This window comes from Sus scrofa, chromosome 1 (assembly GCF_054392235.1).
Source record: "Sus scrofa isolate SSC_HxYL_T2T_F1_AM1 chromosome 1, Sscrofa_HxYL_maternal_Yorkshire_Landrace_v2.0, whole genome shotgun sequence".
Classification (NCBI taxonomy): domain Eukaryota; kingdom Metazoa; phylum Chordata; class Mammalia; order Artiodactyla; family Suidae; genus Sus; species Sus scrofa.
Window position 1 is genome coordinate 159749250 of NC_139383.1, and position 19511 is coordinate 159768760.

Sequence of the window (19511 nt, forward strand, 5' to 3'; positions counted from 1 at the left end):
GACACTCTGCTACACTTACAGCCTAAACCCTAGGAAAGTGCAAAGGTGGGTAGAATTCTTCCCTCATCCAAGAAAATAGAAACACACGTTTGTTGTTAAGATGAATTTGTGCCCTAATGACTGAAGCCTAAGGAAACAGGAGATGCAGCAGGCTGAGAAGCTGGGCTGGGATACAGGCCTCACCTGGGGGGCGTCCACCCCTGCGCACCAGGGCTTTGCCTGCATGAATGAGCAGTGACGGTCAACAAAGCACAGAGCGTGTGACACCCGATATCCGAGGTATAGAGATTACGCCAGGCCTGGAACATTGCATGCGCTCAGTAACGGGCATTGGCCACACCTTCCTAGAAAGCAATGTGGCAACTGAAACCACACAAACTCCCTTAACCCTGCAATACTCAACCTGGGAATATATACTTTTTTTTTTTTTGTCTTTTTGCATTTTCTAGGGCTACACCTGCAGCATATGGAGGTTCCCAGGCTAGAGGTCCAATCAGAGCTGTAGCTGCCAGCCTACGCCAGAGCCACAGCAATGCAGGATCCAAGCTGCATCTGCAACCTACACCACAGTTCATGGCAACACTGGATCCTCAACCTGGGAGTATATTCCTTTGATGTGAAAGTGCATGGATAGTTACATGTTTATATCCAGCCACACTCCAAACACCCACTAGCGGCCTAAGAGCTGACCCAGCGTGGGGTGGCCACACAATGAAAAGCCTGCAGCTCGCAAGACTAAGATGTTTCTCAGAAGTGATGTTCATGAAGATTTCCAAAGAAGAAATCAAACTGCACAGTAATGGGTTCCATTTTTTAACAAATGAAAACCCCACGTACAACAGTTTTCACACTGGCCTCCAAGCAAGAGAAAGAGAGGGAAAGTGGAGCCAAGCTGCTTTCATTGGTTACTTTGGGGAGAGGGGAGGATGGAATGGAGATGGAAAGCAAAAATAATAACTTTCTTGAACCACTTTTATTAAGCATGTTCATTTATATACCTTTATATACCTATACCACTACCTAAAATAAGTGTGCACTGTTTTTTCGTTTTTTTGGTTTTTTTTTTTTTTTTTTTTTTGTCTTTTTAGGGCGGCACCCATGGCATATGGAGGTTCCCAGGCAAGCGGTCAAATCGGAGCTGTAGCTGCCAGCCTACACCACAGCTCACAGCAATGCCAGATCCTTAACCCACCAAGCGGGGCCAGGGATCAAACTTGCATCCTCATGGATATTAGTCAGATTCATTTCCACTGAGCCAAGATGGGAACGCCTAAATTTTTTAAAAAAAATAGTAAGAACATGTGAATAAACAGTACCTGACACTAACATCATCACCATCATCATCATCCATTGTCACCATCACTGCCACCGTCACCATCACTGACATCATCAACACCATTGTCATCACCGTTACAATCTTCACCATCATCTTTGTCATCATCCCAATCATCACCACCCCCATCATCATCATCTTTATTTCCATCATCTTCATCTCCATCACCTAGCAGTGGCTGTCACGGTCGTCTCTCCTGATTGGAACTGTGAGCCCAGGTGAGGAGAGAAATCCTAACTAATACTTCAGGACAAATGTTTTTCAAACTGAGAGTAATAACTTATTAGTGGGTCATGAAACTCATCTAGTAGCACTTTTAAAAAAAAAAATTTATGGCGGCGCCCACAGCATATGGAAGTTCCCTGGCCAGGGATTGAATGTGATTCACAGTAACGCCAGATCCTTTAACCCACTACTCCAGGCCAGGGATCCAATTGGCATCCTTTGCAGTGACCTGAACTGCTACTGCAGTCAGACTCTTGACCTACTATGCTGTAATAAGAATGCCTAGTAGCATTTTTATAATGGAATAGAATGTAATAAGAAACTTCAGATAACATCACCTCTAGTAAAGTTATATATGTTTATAACATACCAACATATATGTATATATTGCCATGGAAAACACATTTATTAAGTGAAAGTCACAGCTCCAGGAGAAAAAGCAAATCTTCCTTTTCCCAAAGACAGAAATCTTTGACTTTCCGAATGAGAATGGTGCAGCTAAATCCCTTATATCTGTAGAGAAAATAAATACTTAAAATTTTACATATAAATTATCTAATCTTTACAGCAAATAATTTACATGTGCACTTACTGAAAGCTGCAGTTGTCATATGCGGAAATTTAGGTCTGAAACAGGTGACTATGGGTGTCAGGCAGCAGGTAGAACACACAAGAGACACTATTTCAATACAAAATCTACGTCACTGTGGGGAGGGGTCTGTAGAGAGCACAGGGACACCACTTGCCTCACGGGCTCCATCAGCTCATCCCAACACAGGCCAGGGTGGGAGCATTGGGAGCACAGAGGAAGGCCCAGGCACCTGGCTCCCCACACCAGAAGAAGGCTGCAGACAGGGCTCACGAGAAGGTCCCAGGTGCTCCCAGAGGCTCAGGGAATTCCTCTCTTCCTGCGATAAAGTCTGTGCGCACTGACCTCTCCAGGTGTCCCCATTAATGACAACAGCAGCTGGTCCTTACACAGTCGTCAGTTCTAAATGCATCAGCTAGCTGCAATTCATGATCCTCACAACTCAAGATTTACAAAGACAAAGAAACTGAAGCAAGCGACAGGCCCAAGGTCACACTGCTGGGAGGCAGCTGAGCTTCTGCAACCAAAGGACCATGCATAAAGCAGCTAAAGTAAGGATCTGTTTGAATCCACAAGGACGAGGAGCAGAAAACATAAAAGATTTGACTGGAGGTGCTGTTGTATGATGCTTTCCTCCATGGAGGCACTGAATCAGACAGACATAGGCAAGAATCAGAAGCAGAGACTTGCAGTAATTTATCTCCAGACACCAGCCTTTTTCCCTGCTAACACAAAGCTTCTCAAGCAACTTAAGACCGAATTTTTTTAATGAACAATTTCCGAGATTAGTTACTCACTAAACATCCTCGATCGATAACCCTTAAAAACATTTTCTCATAGAAAGCACTTGCTCTTAGGAATATGTTAAACTCTCACTTCCTGTGCTTGGTCCTACTCAAGATTCTGGAACATCGACCAAACTGAGTTTCTTTTTGGCACATGATGAGAAGAAGCATAGTTTAGAACAGCAATAAAAAGGACCCATCACTTATAAAAATAGTTTGGCAGCTTCTATTTACATTAAGGATTTTGGTAAATATTTCAAATGAATTACTGCAAAAGAGAAGAAATCACATGCTCTCTGGGGTCTTGAGAGACCTGCCAATGAAGGGGGTTGGTTCATTACTGATCTCTCAATTGAAGATCAATTTCATCAAGCTCTTTAAGACGGCAACAAACTACCTTGGGTACTTCCATCAGGAATGCAGACAGAACAGGGTATTTCATATACCTCTCTGAGGCAGTAAATACACATCACCATTATTTTCTGATAAATAGGCAATAAAAGCAAGTTATCTAGGTATTTTCTTAAAAATTGCATTTCCTGGAGTTTCTGTCAGGGCTCAGCAGAAACAAATCCAACCAGGAACCATGAGGTTGCAGGTTCAATCCCTGGCCTCGCTCAGTGGGTCAAGGATCCGGTGTTGCCGTGAGCTGTGGTGAGGGTGCAGACGCGGCTCGGATCCCACGGCTCAGATCCCGCGTTGCTGTGCCTGTGGTGTAGGCCGGCAGCTACAGCTCCGATTCAACTACTAGCCTGGGAACCTCCATATGCCATGGGCGCTGCCCTCAAAGACTTAATAAATAAATAAATAAATATACATATATATATATATATATATATATATATATATATATATATTGCATTTCCCCATAAGGCTGTCATAAGTAAATTACTTCATCCGAAATGCCACAGCTTAAAGATCAACAAGTCTTAATTTTGAGCATAAAAAAGTCTCCATGGGCCTCCTTCCCTAGATGTGTCTGTTATGTGGGCAAGTGCCGGGTAAAATGCTCAACATCAACGTCTTTCTGTATCTATGTTACATGTGTTGCTTTAGAAACTATCCAAAGAGCCCATGCTGTATACAATGATGGAAATTACTAGAAACACTAAAAATTTCAAACAGAATAACAGTTTGTTTAGAGAAGAAATGACATCTTTTTTCCTCACAATTCTCCCACCTAATTCATGAATCACAAAAATGATGATTCCATGGTGATGTTTCTAGAAGATTCCAGTGAACTGTTTCCACATTGCCAGTTCTGGCTTCCATGTTGGTCACTAATTCACACATAGGTATCAGGAAATCTCTCCCCTCTCCCATCCTGTGGCATTTCAAAAAGAAGAACATAGAAACTATCCAGTGGAGGCAATGATACTCTAGCTATTTTAGGACAAAGGAAAACTGACTCAGTGAGGGATGTCAAATCAGCAACACACACATGACCTACCACAGGTCACGTGGTTCAGACACCTCTGTGACCCTCCTTGTCTGCTATGCCAGACCTGGGACACTGTGAGCTGTCTGATTTCTGGTCTTTAATGACTCAACATTAACTATGAACAGACACCCTGCTACCAGAAGCAACCTTGCTTTTATGTTAGAAATGGAACTTAATTGATAAAGTAATGACACAATGCCCATCAGTGACAAGCAAGACTATTTCTGAAAATGAATTCCTGCTGTGGTGCAGCAGGTTAAGGATCTGGCATTGCAGATCAGATTCAATCCCAGGCCCAGGAACTTTCCTATGCATTGGGTGAAGAAAGGAAGGAAGGAAGGAAAGAAGGAGGAAAGAAAGAAGGAAAGAAGGAAGGGGAAGGGAAGGGAAAGGAAAGGAGGGAGAAAGAAAGAAATCATAGTTCCTTACTGATTGCATAGTTAGATTGATAATAGATCATTTTGGAAGAATTGCTATTATTTGAACTTAGAAAGAACAGTTTCCACTGAAACACACTTAGTTGCCTACTTAAAGCCATGTGAGTGTCTATATGCAGTGAAGTGTTACTGTTCAAGCCTTGGCCAATATCCCCTATGAAAATAGCTCCCAAATTAAATTCCTAAGAAATTAAGTTAATAATTCACCTTCACTAAGTAATTTAATTTCTTTAGTGAGCAATAAACCATTCTTATGACATTTGTCCAGAATGTAAGTACAAATGTTATTTTTCTTCTCTAGTTCATTCTCTTCCTATGTACAAGAAGTAAAATAAACACCCTAAAAGGTGGTCTGTCTGTGATCTCCTGTTTTTGTAACCATAGCATCACTGCAATACTTCCATTGTGTTTAGGAGAAATCAGACAATTCAGGTGGCTATTTTCAGTGAAGAGTAATTTCTTCGAAATATTAAAAACTGGACTTTACACAGGTACTAAAAAATAGAAGCAGTGTTTACCTAATATTATTTTTAGATATTGTATCATACATCAAGTTTTAGTTACATTTTAAGAAGTGACAACCAGCTTATGCTATCTATATTCCCAGCTACAGCAGAAAAAAATAAAAGAGTGGTTAAGATACAAAAGTCATGTATACCTGCCTTTAGCCTGTCTCCTGTCGGGTTACATGTACATTGGGGGTCAAATTCACACATTTAAGTCACACCTCCCACAGTTCTAGCACAAGAAGCACCCCCATCTCCACCGAGTGTGAAAACGAAAAATGGAAGGTGAACACGCAGACATGAGTGCAACCAGACCCACATATGTTGAAACAACACAGCGGCGTTATTCTCTCCAAATGCAGCATCAGAGAAGTGGCCCAGATGGGAGAGGAGGAAGAAAGGAAGCATACATGTCAGAAGAACAGAACCAAATAGTTTCCAGCCAATTCAACTTAAAATGTGTGTGTGTGTGTGTGTGTGTGTGTGTGTGTGTACACACACATTCAAAGAGATGCAGAAAGTATGCTTAACCACTGAGAAATTATATGCAAAAATGTTTCCCAAAAACATCAAGAATCTATACTACCAATGATTTAAAGTTCACCTCGGTGAGTAAGACCCAAGAGGAGAGTCATTTGGGGAGGCTGCATTTTCTGGGTGGCTGAAGCTTTACCCTTTTAAACAGGATTTTATAAAAATGTTTTTAATTTTTTAACACTGGAAAAATCTCTACCACTGATATGTGCTTTTTGCCACATGATTTAAAGCATATGGTACACAATTAAAATTTTCCTGACAATGAGAAATGAAAACTGTGAACCATCAGTAACAACCCCAAAGGGGCAAAGGGCTCTATTCCACTTCCCATCAATGGCCTGCAAAGCTGTGTTCTCCTATTACTTATTCCTTTGCTATAGTATTTTTTCTTTATTCTCCTTCACCATTAGGCCTTCTGCTATCACTTTGCACTGTTATCTAAGGTGCCTTTTCCCTACTTCCAATTTGCCACTTTTAATTTGCAGTAGCCTAGAACAGATATTCGTGAAAAGCAGAGCTGTGTGTAACAGAAAAATAAAATGTAAATGGGGATTGAGGACTTGAAGATATGGTCTATGAATAAACACATGCCTTGATGCAGGGACTTTTAATGCCCAATGTCCTCTCATCCTTTCTCATTCTTAGCTCTGTTCCAGAAAAATAAGGATGGTAATTAAATGGCTTCCGGGTAGGTGAGGTTTAACTGTGTTTCAAGAAAGATACATACATTTTAAGGGATGTCTCAAAGCTTTACTTACATATGATGGAATTAAATTCGCCTTCCGTCCCGCCTAAAGCAGCAAGCATCCCATTTTCAAAGGCAGGGTGAGGCAGGATGACAGGGACCCATAACATATTTTAAAAGCAAACACAAGAATGTCAATTTTAAATTACACTGCATCAATATAACACCCCAAGATTCAACGTTCACTTTTAAAACCAAAGAGAACGAAAAAAGGGAAATTATTTTGCATCAGGTTAAAGAGGACCGTAAGAAATTACCCAAAAAAGGTAAATATTGCAAATATTTCACCCAGAAGCTAAAGGATATTAAGATTATCCAACGGGACTTAGAAATGAGCCACAAAATACAGACACTACCAATACAAACCCATGTGGTTTTATAGGTTTTTACAGATTTATTCACGGTCACCAAATAACACTGAACAAAAGGGCTAAGACTATTATAAAGTGGCACATTTGGACAATACCTGCCAGAGGCCATCCCTAACACTAGACTGTGGGTAAATTCATTATTAACACACACTTTTTAAAAATCAGATCCCCTCCCTCACTTCCTAAACCCCCTGTGTAGTGGTAGGGCTTTGTATTCAAATATTGCCTTCCTCACTGTTTCACCATGCTCAAACCCCTTTTCAATCAACTCTGAAAAGGCTTCACTTTTGAAAGAGGCAGCCTGTGCACAGTGGAAGATAGTTTCCTTCGATCCCAGGATCTCCCAGACTCCCTCCGCCCAGGGAAATCTCAGCTCCCCACCTCCACCACCAGCACTTTTCCTGCACTGCTCCTGTTCAGGTTGTTTTTAATCTTCAATGATTTCTGCAGAAGAGGCTTTAAGCATCCTCCTCAGCTGACATCTGATTTTGTTTAAAAATCAAAAAATTTGCCACTGATTCATCCATGTTGAAGAGCTACTGTGTTTTTTCAAAACAAAACAAAAAAAGGCACAAGAGATGGCAGTAATAAAAAAAGTACTCAAAATCTAGGTTCTAACTCCTATAGGTAAACAAGAGCATCTGCTGATAGAAAAAAGCTCATTAGAAAAATATCAAAAATCAACAGCATTCCGATACACCAAGAGTAACCGGTTAAAACACAACAGAAAAATAACTCCATTCATAAGAGCAACAACCAACAAATAAATAAATAAAGGAAGAACCTAGGCAATAACATAAACGGTGTGGATGAACTATGTGGAAAAAAAAAAAAAACACAAAATTTCATAGAAGTAAAATAAGACTTGAATAAATTTGAAATACACCATTTTTCTGGTGGGCAAGAAATAGATTTATTAAGATGGGATGCTTGTGGAATTCCCGTCGTGGCTCAGTGGTTAACGAATCCGACTAGGAACCATGAGGTTGGGGGTTTGATTCCGGGTCTCGCTCAGTGGGTTGAGGATCCCGGGTTGCTGTGAGCTATGGTGTAGGTCGAAGATGCGGCTCAGATCTGGCATTGCTGTGGCTGCAGTATAGGCTGGCAGCTACAGCTCCAATTAAACCCCAGCCTGGGAACCTCCATATGCCATGGATGTGGCCCTAGAAAAGACAAAAAAAAAATGGGGTACAAGCAGGCAGGCAAGGAATAGGTGGGCTACATTTTTACAATCCAAGGAAGGGGGGGAGACCACCTTCTTCTTTCACCAAGTAGATGTCCACACCATTTTTATTTTTAGAATGGGAAAATTTTTGCTGAGTATTCTTAATTCATTTATTAATTTCACATCGTTCCACTCAAACAACCTGAAGTATTATTTGGTTTTTTAGCTGACAAAAGGATTCTCAAGTTCACCTAATAAAGCAGAATGGAAAAAATATTCTGGGAATCAAAGAAGAGTAATGGGGATGGAGAGAGAGCTATCAGATTATTTGAAAAACTATCATATGGCCACAGTAATTAAAATGGGGACTACAGGTCAGGAATAGACAGATTTCTCATTGAAATTAAGGGGAAAGTTGAGAGGCTATCCCAAATACATGTAAAAAGTGAGTGTTCATGACGAAGGAGTGTTTAGAATTCGATGCGCAAAGGACAGATTTGCCAACAGATGGAGTTGGGAAAACTGGCTGTTTAGGAAAAAAAATAAAGTTTGCTGCCCACCTCATACCATATACCAAAATTAATTTCAGAAGTACCAAAAATATTCAAATACCAAAACAATGAATCCATAAAAATGCTAGAAGAAAAAAAAATATTTACGTAATCTCGGGAGTTGGAAGGCATTTCTTTAAACATTACTTCAAAGGCAGAAACTATGCAGGGAAGGACTAATTAAACTACACAAAAACAACCCAGTACATCAAAAAACACCATCACCCAGAGAAAAAGTCCTGCTGGGGGACCAGGAATGAATACACCCTCCCCAGAAGGTCGGCTGGCAGTATATGCCCCAAATAATTCAAAGCAGATGAACCTCTGACCCAGTAATTCTACTTCCATGAATTTATCAAAGAAATGGTGAGGCTTCAGCCAAGATACACATACAAAGGTATTAATGACACAGTTGTTTGTAACTGTGAACCCGAGAAAGAACTGAATTTCCAACAATGGTTGACTTCTCAAAAAAAATTGTGGGGAGTTCTTGTCATGGCTCAGTGGTTAACGAATCCGACTAGGAACCATGAGACTGCAGGTTCGATCCCTGGCCCCGCTCACTGGGTTGAGGATCCGGCGTTGCCGTGAGCTGTGGTGTAGGTCAAAGACATGGCTTGGATCTGGTGTTACTGTGACTATGGCATAGGCCAGAGGCTACAGCTCCGATTAGACCCCTAGCCTGGGAACCTCCACATGCCACGGGTGCAGCCCTAGAAAAGACAAAAAGACCAAAAAAAAAAAAAAAAAAATTGTGCATATCATCAAATGGGATACTAAGCAGGTATCAACAAAGCAGGTCCATACTGACAGGGTAAATGTCAGGTGCAAACAATCCACAAACAAAAACAAACTTTAAAAGAATATATGTAGGGGAGTTCCCGTCGTGGCGCAGTGGTTAACGAATCCGACTAGGAACCATGAGGTCGCGGGTTCGGTCCCTGCCCTTGCTCAGTGGGTTAACGATCCGGCGTTGCCGTGAGCTGTGGTGTAGGTTGCAGACGCGGCTCGGATCCCGCGTTGCTGTGGCTCTGGTGTAGGCCAGTGGCTACAGCTCCGATTCGAACCCTAGCCTGGGAACCTCCATATGCCGCGGGAGCGGCCCAAGAAACAGCAAAAAGACAAAAAAAAAAAAAAAAAAAAAAAAAAAGAATATATGTAGGAGTTCCCCCTCATGGCTCAGCGGTTAACGAACCCAACTAGTATCTATGAGGGTGCAGTTCAACCCCTTGCTCAGTGGGTTAAAGATCCTATGTGGCTGTGAGCTGTGGTGTAGGTCACAGACATGGCTCTGATCCTGCATTGCTGTGCCAGTGGCGTAGGTCAGTGGATGCAGCTCTGATTCAACTCCTAGCCTGGAAACTTTCATATGCGGAGGGTGCAGCCCTAGAAAGACAAAAAAATGTTTTTAAAGAAAATAGGAAGAAACCACCCTGGTAAAAATGCATGTATAATATGCGTATATTTGCAGAGGAAAAGACCCTGAAAAGGTATCAACTTTGAGTATTTCCATATGATAAAATTGCAGATAAGGTTCATTTATTTTCAAAATTCTTTTTCTTTGAGTTTTTCTAAAATAAATATGCATCACTGGTATAATCTTAAAGGATAACAGATGAGGGCGAAAATACCACAAACTTTTTTTTTTTTATGTCAAACCAAAGGGAATCATCTGCTATGATAGAGATAACCTGAAAGATGAGTTAACATCCTTGTTAGAACATTCCCAAATCAGTAGGAAAATAAATGACCAAAGCAAAGGAAAAATGAGCAAACAACATGGACTAAATCATTCAAAAAGGAAGAGATACATTTGCCTAATAAAATGGAAAAATATTTACCCCACCTCCACCTGGAACACAAGAAATGCAACCCAAAACCACATGGAGGTACTACTTTCTAGCTACTGAATCGTTAAGGATTAGAGGGTTAAAAATCCCCACGTTGGCAATGGCTCAGAGGTATGGATAGTCACTCAAAGTGGAAAGACAGACTGATTCACGTTGAGAAGAGGTTTGCAATTGATACCAAAGGCTAAAACTAACCAATGCCATGTCAAAAAAAAAAAAAAAAATTACCAGGAGACATCTTCATGAAAATGTACAGTATGTAAAAAGCTATTTCTCATTTGACAAGTAAAAAAGTAAACTGATAAACATCATCCCATTTTTGTTTATAAAATATATGAGGAACCCAGGATAAGAACATTCATAGTAGCAAGAACTGGGTAGGTGGTCAGGAAGGTCGCTTTTTGGTTTGTTTGCTTACCTGTGTTTTCCCGATTATCCATGTAACATGGACACTTGCACTAGGAGGAAAAATATCTGGGAATGTAGGAGTTACTTCCCCATAATTTTCTCTCAACTAAAAAGATAAAAGAACAGCTTCTTTGGTAATGGACTTTACCAGCAAAAAGAAGACAACAGACCCACAGTCAAAGCAAGGGAATGAAGCCTGCAGCAATGACAGAGTCTGGTCGGAAGAACTTGCAGCAGCTGCATGAACCGTTACGCTCACAGGGCCGAGGTGCTTCATCTGCAAGCAGGCCAGAAATGGGGCACCTTCCAGAGACATAGGGTCTGGGGCCCCCCACCTGCCCCCTCAGCTGCAGGACCAGGTGGGCAGTCAGTGTGCTGGGTCCAGCTTCTCTCAGTGCCCTGGAGGAACCCCACTGAGGACTCCCCACTGCCCTCCCATCTCCAAATGCAATGATCCCAGTATCACAGGCAGCTCTTCTTTACCCCATTCGGTGACTTATTGAAGAAGCATCTCTGATGTCAGGATGCCATGCTCTCTTAGGAATGTGCTCACTAGCAACGAGCTAAGCCCGGACCCCTCAGGTGACAAAGCCTTCTATGGAGACAAAAGAGCTCTGCAGGTCTTCCTGGAGGAATGTTCCTCCAGCTTCCAGGAATAAGGAAATCTTGATGCAAGTGTTGGAAGGACTGAGGGGCTGGCTTGTGTCTGTCCAGTCATCCACTGGTCCAAGCAGGGTCCAGCTTGTGTTAGAGGCCCATGGAGGATGGAAAGAAGGCAGTGCTAGCCTCCAGCTGCAACTCGGTCACAGTCTGACATGGTGCAGCCCAGGAGCAGAGCAGATACTGGCCACCAAACTGGAAGGAAAGACCACTGAGCAGGACCTCAAACCTGAGAAGCTTTTCCAGGTACGTGGCGTGTGGGAGCCAGGTCTGGAGTTCACTGCTGATAGGCAGAGTGTAGGGCAGAGCCGGGGACAGAACAGAACCTGCTTCTCACCCACCCCCTTCAGAGATGCGGAAACGGGGACCTGGACAGGACACGTTCATTTTCCAAGAATCCCCCTGGGACTCTTAACCTTTGCTGGGACAGTGTGTTCCTGGAGTGGAAGAGCAGCAGGAGTTCGATGCTGGCCATCTGAACAGCTTGCCTGGAATTAAGTGCTGGAGACCAAGAAAATGGGGGTACACATGGAGACACAGTGCAAAGACGGGACAACCAGGATCAGGAGACCCAGGAACCCAGAGTGTGGGGGGAAGGCAGGTGCCAAAAATCCTGCATGTTCATCCGAAAGGCCTCGAGCAGAGAAACAGAGAGGGCAGCCAGGGTTCCCTGCTGAGTGGCACTGTCTGTCCCCACCACTGGGCACACTGCCTACAGGCAGGTAACAGCTTCTGGCCTTCAACACAGACCTCCTCTCCCCCTCATTCAAGAAGCTGGGGGAACGGGGACAGTGCCCCCCCACTGAGAAGCATGGACATCCTTCCAAAAGAGAAAAGGCTGGCCCCCAAGACCCTGGTTTGTGACTTTACCTGTTTCTTAAAGTACCGTATTTCTGAATCCCAGCTTCTGCTGATATTTCTTAACATTTACAAAGAAATTCTCAGCTTGGTCACACAAAACCTAGCAAGGAACAGCAGAGACTCCAGAACAAAACTAAATGACCACACTTTGCAAAGCTGAACATACACTAGACAATCATATGACTGCATTATTAATAGGAAAACTATAATTAGGCAAGTACATATCTATCTATCTATCTATATATATGTACATGTCATATTTAATGGAAACATTAGCTTCCTATATAATATGTATACAGTGGATTCCAAATGAGAAAAAAAAGGGTTTTTTCTTTTTTTAGAATTTATGGTGTCTATTTTCTTTTACTTCAACCCTTTATTAAGAAGGGCCAATAAACTATCAACTGTATTGACAAAAATATGTTTATATTTTCAGTTTCCACTTTTCTGAGGTCACCATTAATCTATCTCATCATAATAAGCAGCCCCTTGGCTAACATATAATGATAAAGGGGTAACTAAATAATGCCGAATTAATGTCTGAAACACACACATAAAGGTGAGCCGAAAGGAAGTCTGTAGACCAAAATCTACTGCTTTCTATACTAACCTCGGGATTAATGCACTTCTATCACATTCCACATGTAACGTCACGTATGATATTTCTGAAGAAGAAAAAAAAAAAATGTTCATTAAAAGCCAGCAGAATTATGAAATCGGGCCCTAGTAAGAATTTTACACTTGAACTAGAATGCAATTATTGAAGCCGCTGATACTCTGACAAGCCACACTGCTGACACTGCCTGCAAGCATGACGAAAAGTCTGCCTGTCCAGGGGATGCAGATTTTTCAGTGTTAGAAAAAATGTTGTGGTATCCTTTTCATAGACATCCTCACGAAATAGTTCTAGATGGTTTCTATTGTTCCAAATTTCCTCCTCCCAAATGGATTTGACCGTTGCCCTTCTCTCTTTACAGTTTAGAAAACAGTGTTTTGTTTTTTTCTGCTTTTTAAATGCAACCGGGAGCCAAGGATTTACTTTCACTTTGCCTGCTCCGTAGCTCTGAATAAATAAAATCTTTAGCTATTACCCTTTTCCATTAAAATGAACGGGAAGTAAGAAAACAATAAAGCCTAAACATTTCAAATCGGCACAGCAACAAGTACATTTAATGATAAGGTCAATGATGCTATTTTTCACACTTTGAAAGACGGACAAAGCTGGGTCTCACTGCTCTGCGTGTGTGTGGCTACCCTTCTGTTTCTCTAATTATACCAAATACTGGGAATATCAGTAAAATGACAAAAATGGCGTCACCTCTACACCAGAGAACTGCTTGACTGAGAAAACCTTAAAAATGCAAGCGCCTGCTCTCACAAACAAGGAGGGGAGTGATGTTTTCCAAAATGAAATTTCAGGGCATGATTTTTTTTTCAAAGTCAGATAACTTCAGGGGCGAGGCAATTCTGCAACTGAGTCTAACATCTGTTTTAAGTCATAAAGCCCATTCGGTTCTGTGGGTTGCTCAATTTGCTATTTAACCAACTTTCTACAAAAGCGTGGGGAAGTAGCATATTTTAAACCAAGGGCACAGCCGCATCGCTGGCTGGGAGGGAAGGCCCAGGCTTCCCAGCAGGAGGATGACCTCAGGAGACGCCAGCGACAGGCTGCACTGGCCCCCAGAGTTGGGGCAGACCTGACCCCGAGGTTCAGGCACAGGGTAAGGTCCCCGCTGTAGCAGATTCCTGGCACCTTGCACCACCCTGGTGCTGTATCTGTCTGGAAACTCTGGCATCTGGTGAAGGCAAAGGGTCGGCAATGAGCTGACGTGGTCCTTAAAAAGAAGCTGTGAGCTCGGGCACTTTCTGCAGGGGCAGCGACCGTGGGTAGAAATGCCCGCCCAATGCTCTTCCTCAACACAAAATTCTATCTGGTGCCTCCATTTGCTAGAGCGGAAAGATTATGAAAAAGCCATATATACCGCCAAAATACTGCAGGCTCCCAGGCGGAATAAATCCTCCGGCCCCTCCCTACAACATCTTCAGGCCGGCTCAGTACTCCATTACCGTGAATGTTCTTTGGCCCACAGCAAAAAATATTGACAAAATTCCGCTTTTCAGACAGTTATTGTCTCTGTGTACTTGATAGCAGCCTTCAGAACATCACCTGCTGGCATTAAATTCTTGAGTTTGGGTGAAAGGAGAGCAAATTTGCCACATCTCAAGCCCTTTCCCGGGAGCGGCAGCAAATCAAATTATTCTTTCAATTAAACTAGCTTTGTGCGTAAAAGAAAAAGGGCTATGGCTCTTTTCATTCTTTTTCCCCAACCAGAGAACCAAAGCCATCACCTCTTCTAAACCCCATGACTCGGATATAATCTAAATGGCTTAGTATTCTTGGATAATGCAGCTCATAAAACTACATCTCCTATCGGAGATTTCAGTATCACTAACTGCGTGCTCTGAGCTGGCAGGCAGTCCAGTGAGGGGAGCTCTGCGTTTGGGTGCCCTTCCATAGACCTGATGTAGGCTTGCTCTCTCTCTCTTTCTCTCTCTCCCCACCTCCCTCCCTCTCTCTTGTGCCCTCCCACTCCCCCGTCCCTCCCCCTGCTCGTCGTCGTCACCCACCCAGGTCTGTGTGTCTAGGCTATGATACCCCATCCGGAGTTGAATAGGAACCTGGGGCTGCCAGTGTCACTGGCACTTTTAGCACTTCCTCTTTTCCTTCCTTTGCAGTGGGACACACACCAGTGACACTGTCACGGCACACAAAGGGCCTGCATCTCAGCCCATCTCCTCCGAGATCCAGTCTTTAATAGCAAAGGCCCAACTGACAGATACTCTGTATTGGATTTTCCCTTCAAAACGCCCGCTTTAAGGGCAGCAAAATCAGACACACCCATCTTGGTGGAATCCAGACCAGTAACACCAGGATGTTTCAAGGGCTGGGGGGCAGATGGGGGCGCTACAGGGAAATGGCTGTGAGTCCATGTTTGGGGAGGCGGGGGTGCCTTCCCCAACACCAAATCTCTTTCTGAGGGCCGTGAGTGGGAGTCGGGGACAAGGGCCAACTGTGATTTAACTCAGAATAACCAGGAGGCTCTGAATAAGAAAATACAACCGCTGTTCTGTTACCTACGTACGTATGGCAGGCAGCCTTAGAAAGCTTGACGTCATTTGCTATGGCCAGGATGATGAATAATTTGTGGCAGAAAGGACCTGATGGCTCCTTTCTAGGCAGGATGCTCCCTCTCCCAGGGACTCTGGTACAAGCCCCAATAAAGACAAGAATTTTCTTAGTCTTGAAATGCAAATTCTGTAGTTTCAGTAAACAAATTTTACGGGGCCCAAGAGGGGTGGTCGAACTTCCTAAAATAAAACAAATCAGAATGAGAACCCAAAGGCCAGCAGTTTTGGAAACTACATGGTCAATGGTTGCCACAGGGTGACAGTCCAGGTCCTCATCCTTCCCCACTAAAAAGTCCTTCTCTTTCCTTTTTCTTGGGCTTAAAAATGGAAAGCACGATGCAGTATCATAAAAGCTAAGAAGGTATTTTAAATAACAATAAAATAGCTTAAAACTAATATTGACATACCCCTAAATATCCAGGGGTTCCTATAAATGTCTTCATTTAAAAAAAAAAAAAAAAGAGAGAGAGAGACACCTGTGCAGCGTGCTTTCCTGTTTGTTTCCATAGCTTTAGGTAGCACTGGCTGAGTTCCTGGATTCTAAAAATACCAACGTGGAATTCACCACCTCCCTGCTATTCTCTTTTCACCTAAAGGCAAAGAGTAAATCCAGTTTCTCTTCACAGATTGTAGGCCTGGTTTTAATTTGTGCAACAGTCCTTTTGATAACAATGCCTAGTTAAAACATCCATTAAAAGTCTGCAGCAGGCATTTAATGGAAGGAAAACCTAATAGGTTCCGCTGAAACTCCTTCATTAGCTTTTAAAAGAGTTCTCTCCTATGGAGCTAACAGACAGACAGGGAGACAGACACTCATACACATACATACATACACCCCAAGGTGGGGGGGGTCGGAGCCAAAGAGACACAAACAGAGATGGAGGTGAGAAAGAGAGGAGCTTTTACATCCTTCGGGCTGGATTATAAATCTTTGAAAAGAGTTAAGTCAAACATTCTTTGCTTTTTTCTGCTACCTCAACCGACTCTTACCAAACTAAGACCTCATTTTGTAACCATCATCCATGTTCCCATGGCTCGCGGGAACCCAGAACTGCACTGTTTCCGGGCCAGCAGGGCTCAGGACACCTGCAAACATTCTCCATCAGGAAAAGGAAGGATAAAAACAGACCTGAGATGGGCCAAGCGGAATCTCCAGAAAGACAGGCTGGGTGCCTGTGAGTTCCGACCCACCATCCACGTTGCACTGGAGGAGCCTGGCCCCAGTCCGCTGTACACCTCTTCGCAGTCAGCTCATCTGCAGGGGCATGCCTCTGTGAACACAGGGTTTCCCAGTGTGTGGATGTAGTGTGTCTCAGACGGCTAAGTCTTCCCTAGGGGCACGGTGGGGCGGGGGCAGAGCCCATGGCAAAGTTCCCCCCGCTGCCCCAACTCAGCCCTTGGCTCCACCCTCCTTCCTGGTTGATGCATGTGGCCAACTTGCCCCCCAACAAGCTTTGGCCACCCTCTTCCTCATGCAGAGCCCACATTTGCCAGAGTGCTTCACTACAATCAGGAACTTGTCTTCTTTGGTTGTGATTTGGGGGGTACTCTGGTGACCGAGCTCAAATGGGTCTCAAAGGGTCTGGCCCCCACCTGACTTTTGCCATCAGCCCTGCAGCTTCCAGATGCACATGGTGTGTAACAGCTAAAAAGCCTGCACCAAGACCCTATTAAAAATTTTGAGAAAGAGGCAAAACCATCTGAGTTAAACTCAAAGAGAACCATGTGCATATACAATCCATTTTAAAAAGGGGGGGGGTGGACTCTCAAGCTAATTAAGAGTTTCTGGTCAAAAACTGATGTTACAGATGAAAATTGTGTGGTGCGTGCTGTTCTCCCAGATCCACACACCCCCTCAGCTATTCCTGCTGAATCTGCTAAATGCTACTGGAGCCTGGCAGGAAGAGGTTTCCTTCCCAACTTCCCTTTCCTTCCCAGACAAGAGGCACCCCTCTTGGCTCTGACCCCCTCAACAGGCTATCTGAAATCCTCCTGTAACCTATATCGCTTTCCACGTTAATATGCAGTCTTATCTCCTGCACTAAACACGTGCACTCCTGGGGCCAGGTCCAGCCCGGTGATTTCTGTGTCTCTCAAAGGGCATCTTGGATCCGACGGGACCCAAAGATGGCTGTCAAAAGAACCGGCTGGAATCAGGCTACTAACAGCCCACATGTGTGCTGATCACCTCATCAGGGGTTGATGGAAACACCAGGAAGAGTCAACCAGGCCAGCACTTAAATTCACTAGGCGTGAGTCACCCCAGCTAGCTCTTTAACCAACACGGCTCTCGGAACCCCAGCCCCCTCCAGGTTGCATCCTGGCCGCTCCCTGAGCAGCCTCCAGCCTCCCAGGCAGGACCATGTCTGTCCTCCTACAGGACGATGGCCCCTACCCCCGAGAGCCCTAGGGCCACCCAGGGCAGACTTGCAGGTGGAATGACATTCGCTTGCTGGCAAGGCCCCTCATGGTGGGAGGGGGATATGACCTGGAAGGACAAGGGACAGGACCCACTGACCTGAGGGACACATGTGCCCAAGAAATAAGCTGGAGCCACTGAGGAGCCATGTGGAGACCGTGGATCCATCTGGAGTCACCGTGCTCCCCAGAGTGGCCCGCACCTCCTTCACCACTGGGTCAGCAACCCTCAGGGCACTAGCATTTATTCTGAAGACACAGCCCTTTTTCAAGATGGCTTCACAGCTGCATGCTGTCCCTGGCTGGTGGACCAGATGGCAGCTACCATGCCATGGACAGGGACACACTATAACCCAAAGCAAAGAGGAGGGACATCATGTGGTCCAGTGGTTCAAACGTCATGGACACCAACTCAAGGGGACTCACAGGTACTGACCTCAGTTTGTCTCAAGAGGTTTCAATGCATCACAGTAGTGCAATTTCTTGGGAACAAGACATTTGAAGCCTCCTTTGGTGTCACCCTCCCACTGGGTAGAGTTACAAGCTCTCACAGCAGAGCAGGAGTCACCTGTTTACTTGTTTTACTTTTTTTTTTAAATTTTTGTCTTTTTAGGGCTGTACCCACAGGCATATGGAGGTTTCCAGGCTAGGGGTAGAATCAGAGCTACAGCTATCAGCCTACACCATAGTCACAGCAATGCCAGATCCAAGCTGCGTCTGCGACCACCACCACAGCTCATGGCAATGCCAGATTCTTAACCCACTGAGCAGGGCAGAGATTGAACCTGAGTCATCATGGATACCAGTTGGGTTCTTAACCCATGGGGGAACTCCTTTCTATTAAAAAAAAAAAAAATCTTTTTTTTGGCCACCCCCATGGCATATGGAGTTCCCGGGCCAGGGATCAGATCTGAGGCACAGTTGAAGATGTGGCAATGCCATACCATTAACCCACTGTGCCCGGCCGGGGATCAAACCTTCATCCCAATGCTCCAGAGATGCCACCAAACCTGTTTTGCCACAGAAGGAACTCCAGAAGTCATCTGTTGATATAAAAGTCCCCACGAGGATGGTGGTTCCTTCCTGTCACTCGGGAGGTAGCAATGGCCACATGCAACACACAGAGTGGTCAAGACAGTTCTGTTAGTTGGCTGTGATCAGCAATCGCTATCAGTTATTATATCGATTATTTACAACTCATCCTGAGCACACATGTGACCGACAGTAACATACTCCCCCTACCATCTTCAAAAAAACTGTTGCCAAGGCTAAGAAATACTACACCATGTTCTGCTTTGGTACCCACAGTGGGCTGACGAGATTGCCAAAATTCCTGCCCTCCCGGAACCTCACAAAGTGACCTCATTTCAAAACAGGATCTTTGCAGTTGTAATTACCTATGTTGAGACGAGGTCATAAAGATTAGGGTGGGTCCTAAAT

The 19511-nt window shown here is 44.0% G+C and overlaps 1 protein-coding gene and 1 long non-coding RNA gene across 10 annotated transcripts in view; one reads left to right on the top strand and one right to left on the bottom strand.

The window, feature by feature from the left end:
* TSHZ1 (teashirt zinc finger homeobox 1) overlaps positions 1-19511 on the bottom strand; it is an 80713-nt gene that overhangs the window by 29683 nt on the left and 31519 nt on the right. For 2 of the 9 annotated variants that reach the window (XM_084976872.1, XM_084976876.1), the window contains exon 2: positions 13075-13129. The exons of 2 other annotated variants lie outside the window; for them this stretch is intronic. Coding sequence is in view for 2 of the 7 variants with exons in the window: in XM_021099112.2 (XP_020954771.1) it covers positions 6612-6708 (97 nt within the window). In the remaining 5 variants the exon portion in view is untranslated. Of the gene's footprint in view, positions 1-6611; positions 9204-10953; positions 11050-13074; positions 13130-14446; positions 16083-16782; positions 16925-19081; positions 19160-19511 lie in introns of those variants that run through there. 5 more of the 9 variants (XM_084976883.1, XM_084976854.1, XM_084976875.1 and 2 more) reach the window with 5 other exon arrangements.
* Positions 418-13833, top strand: LOC146406820 (uncharacterized). Its single transcript, XR_014815726.1, has 2 exons — positions 418-1111; positions 4301-13833. It is a non-coding gene; the product is annotated as an uncharacterized LOC146406820 (long non-coding RNA).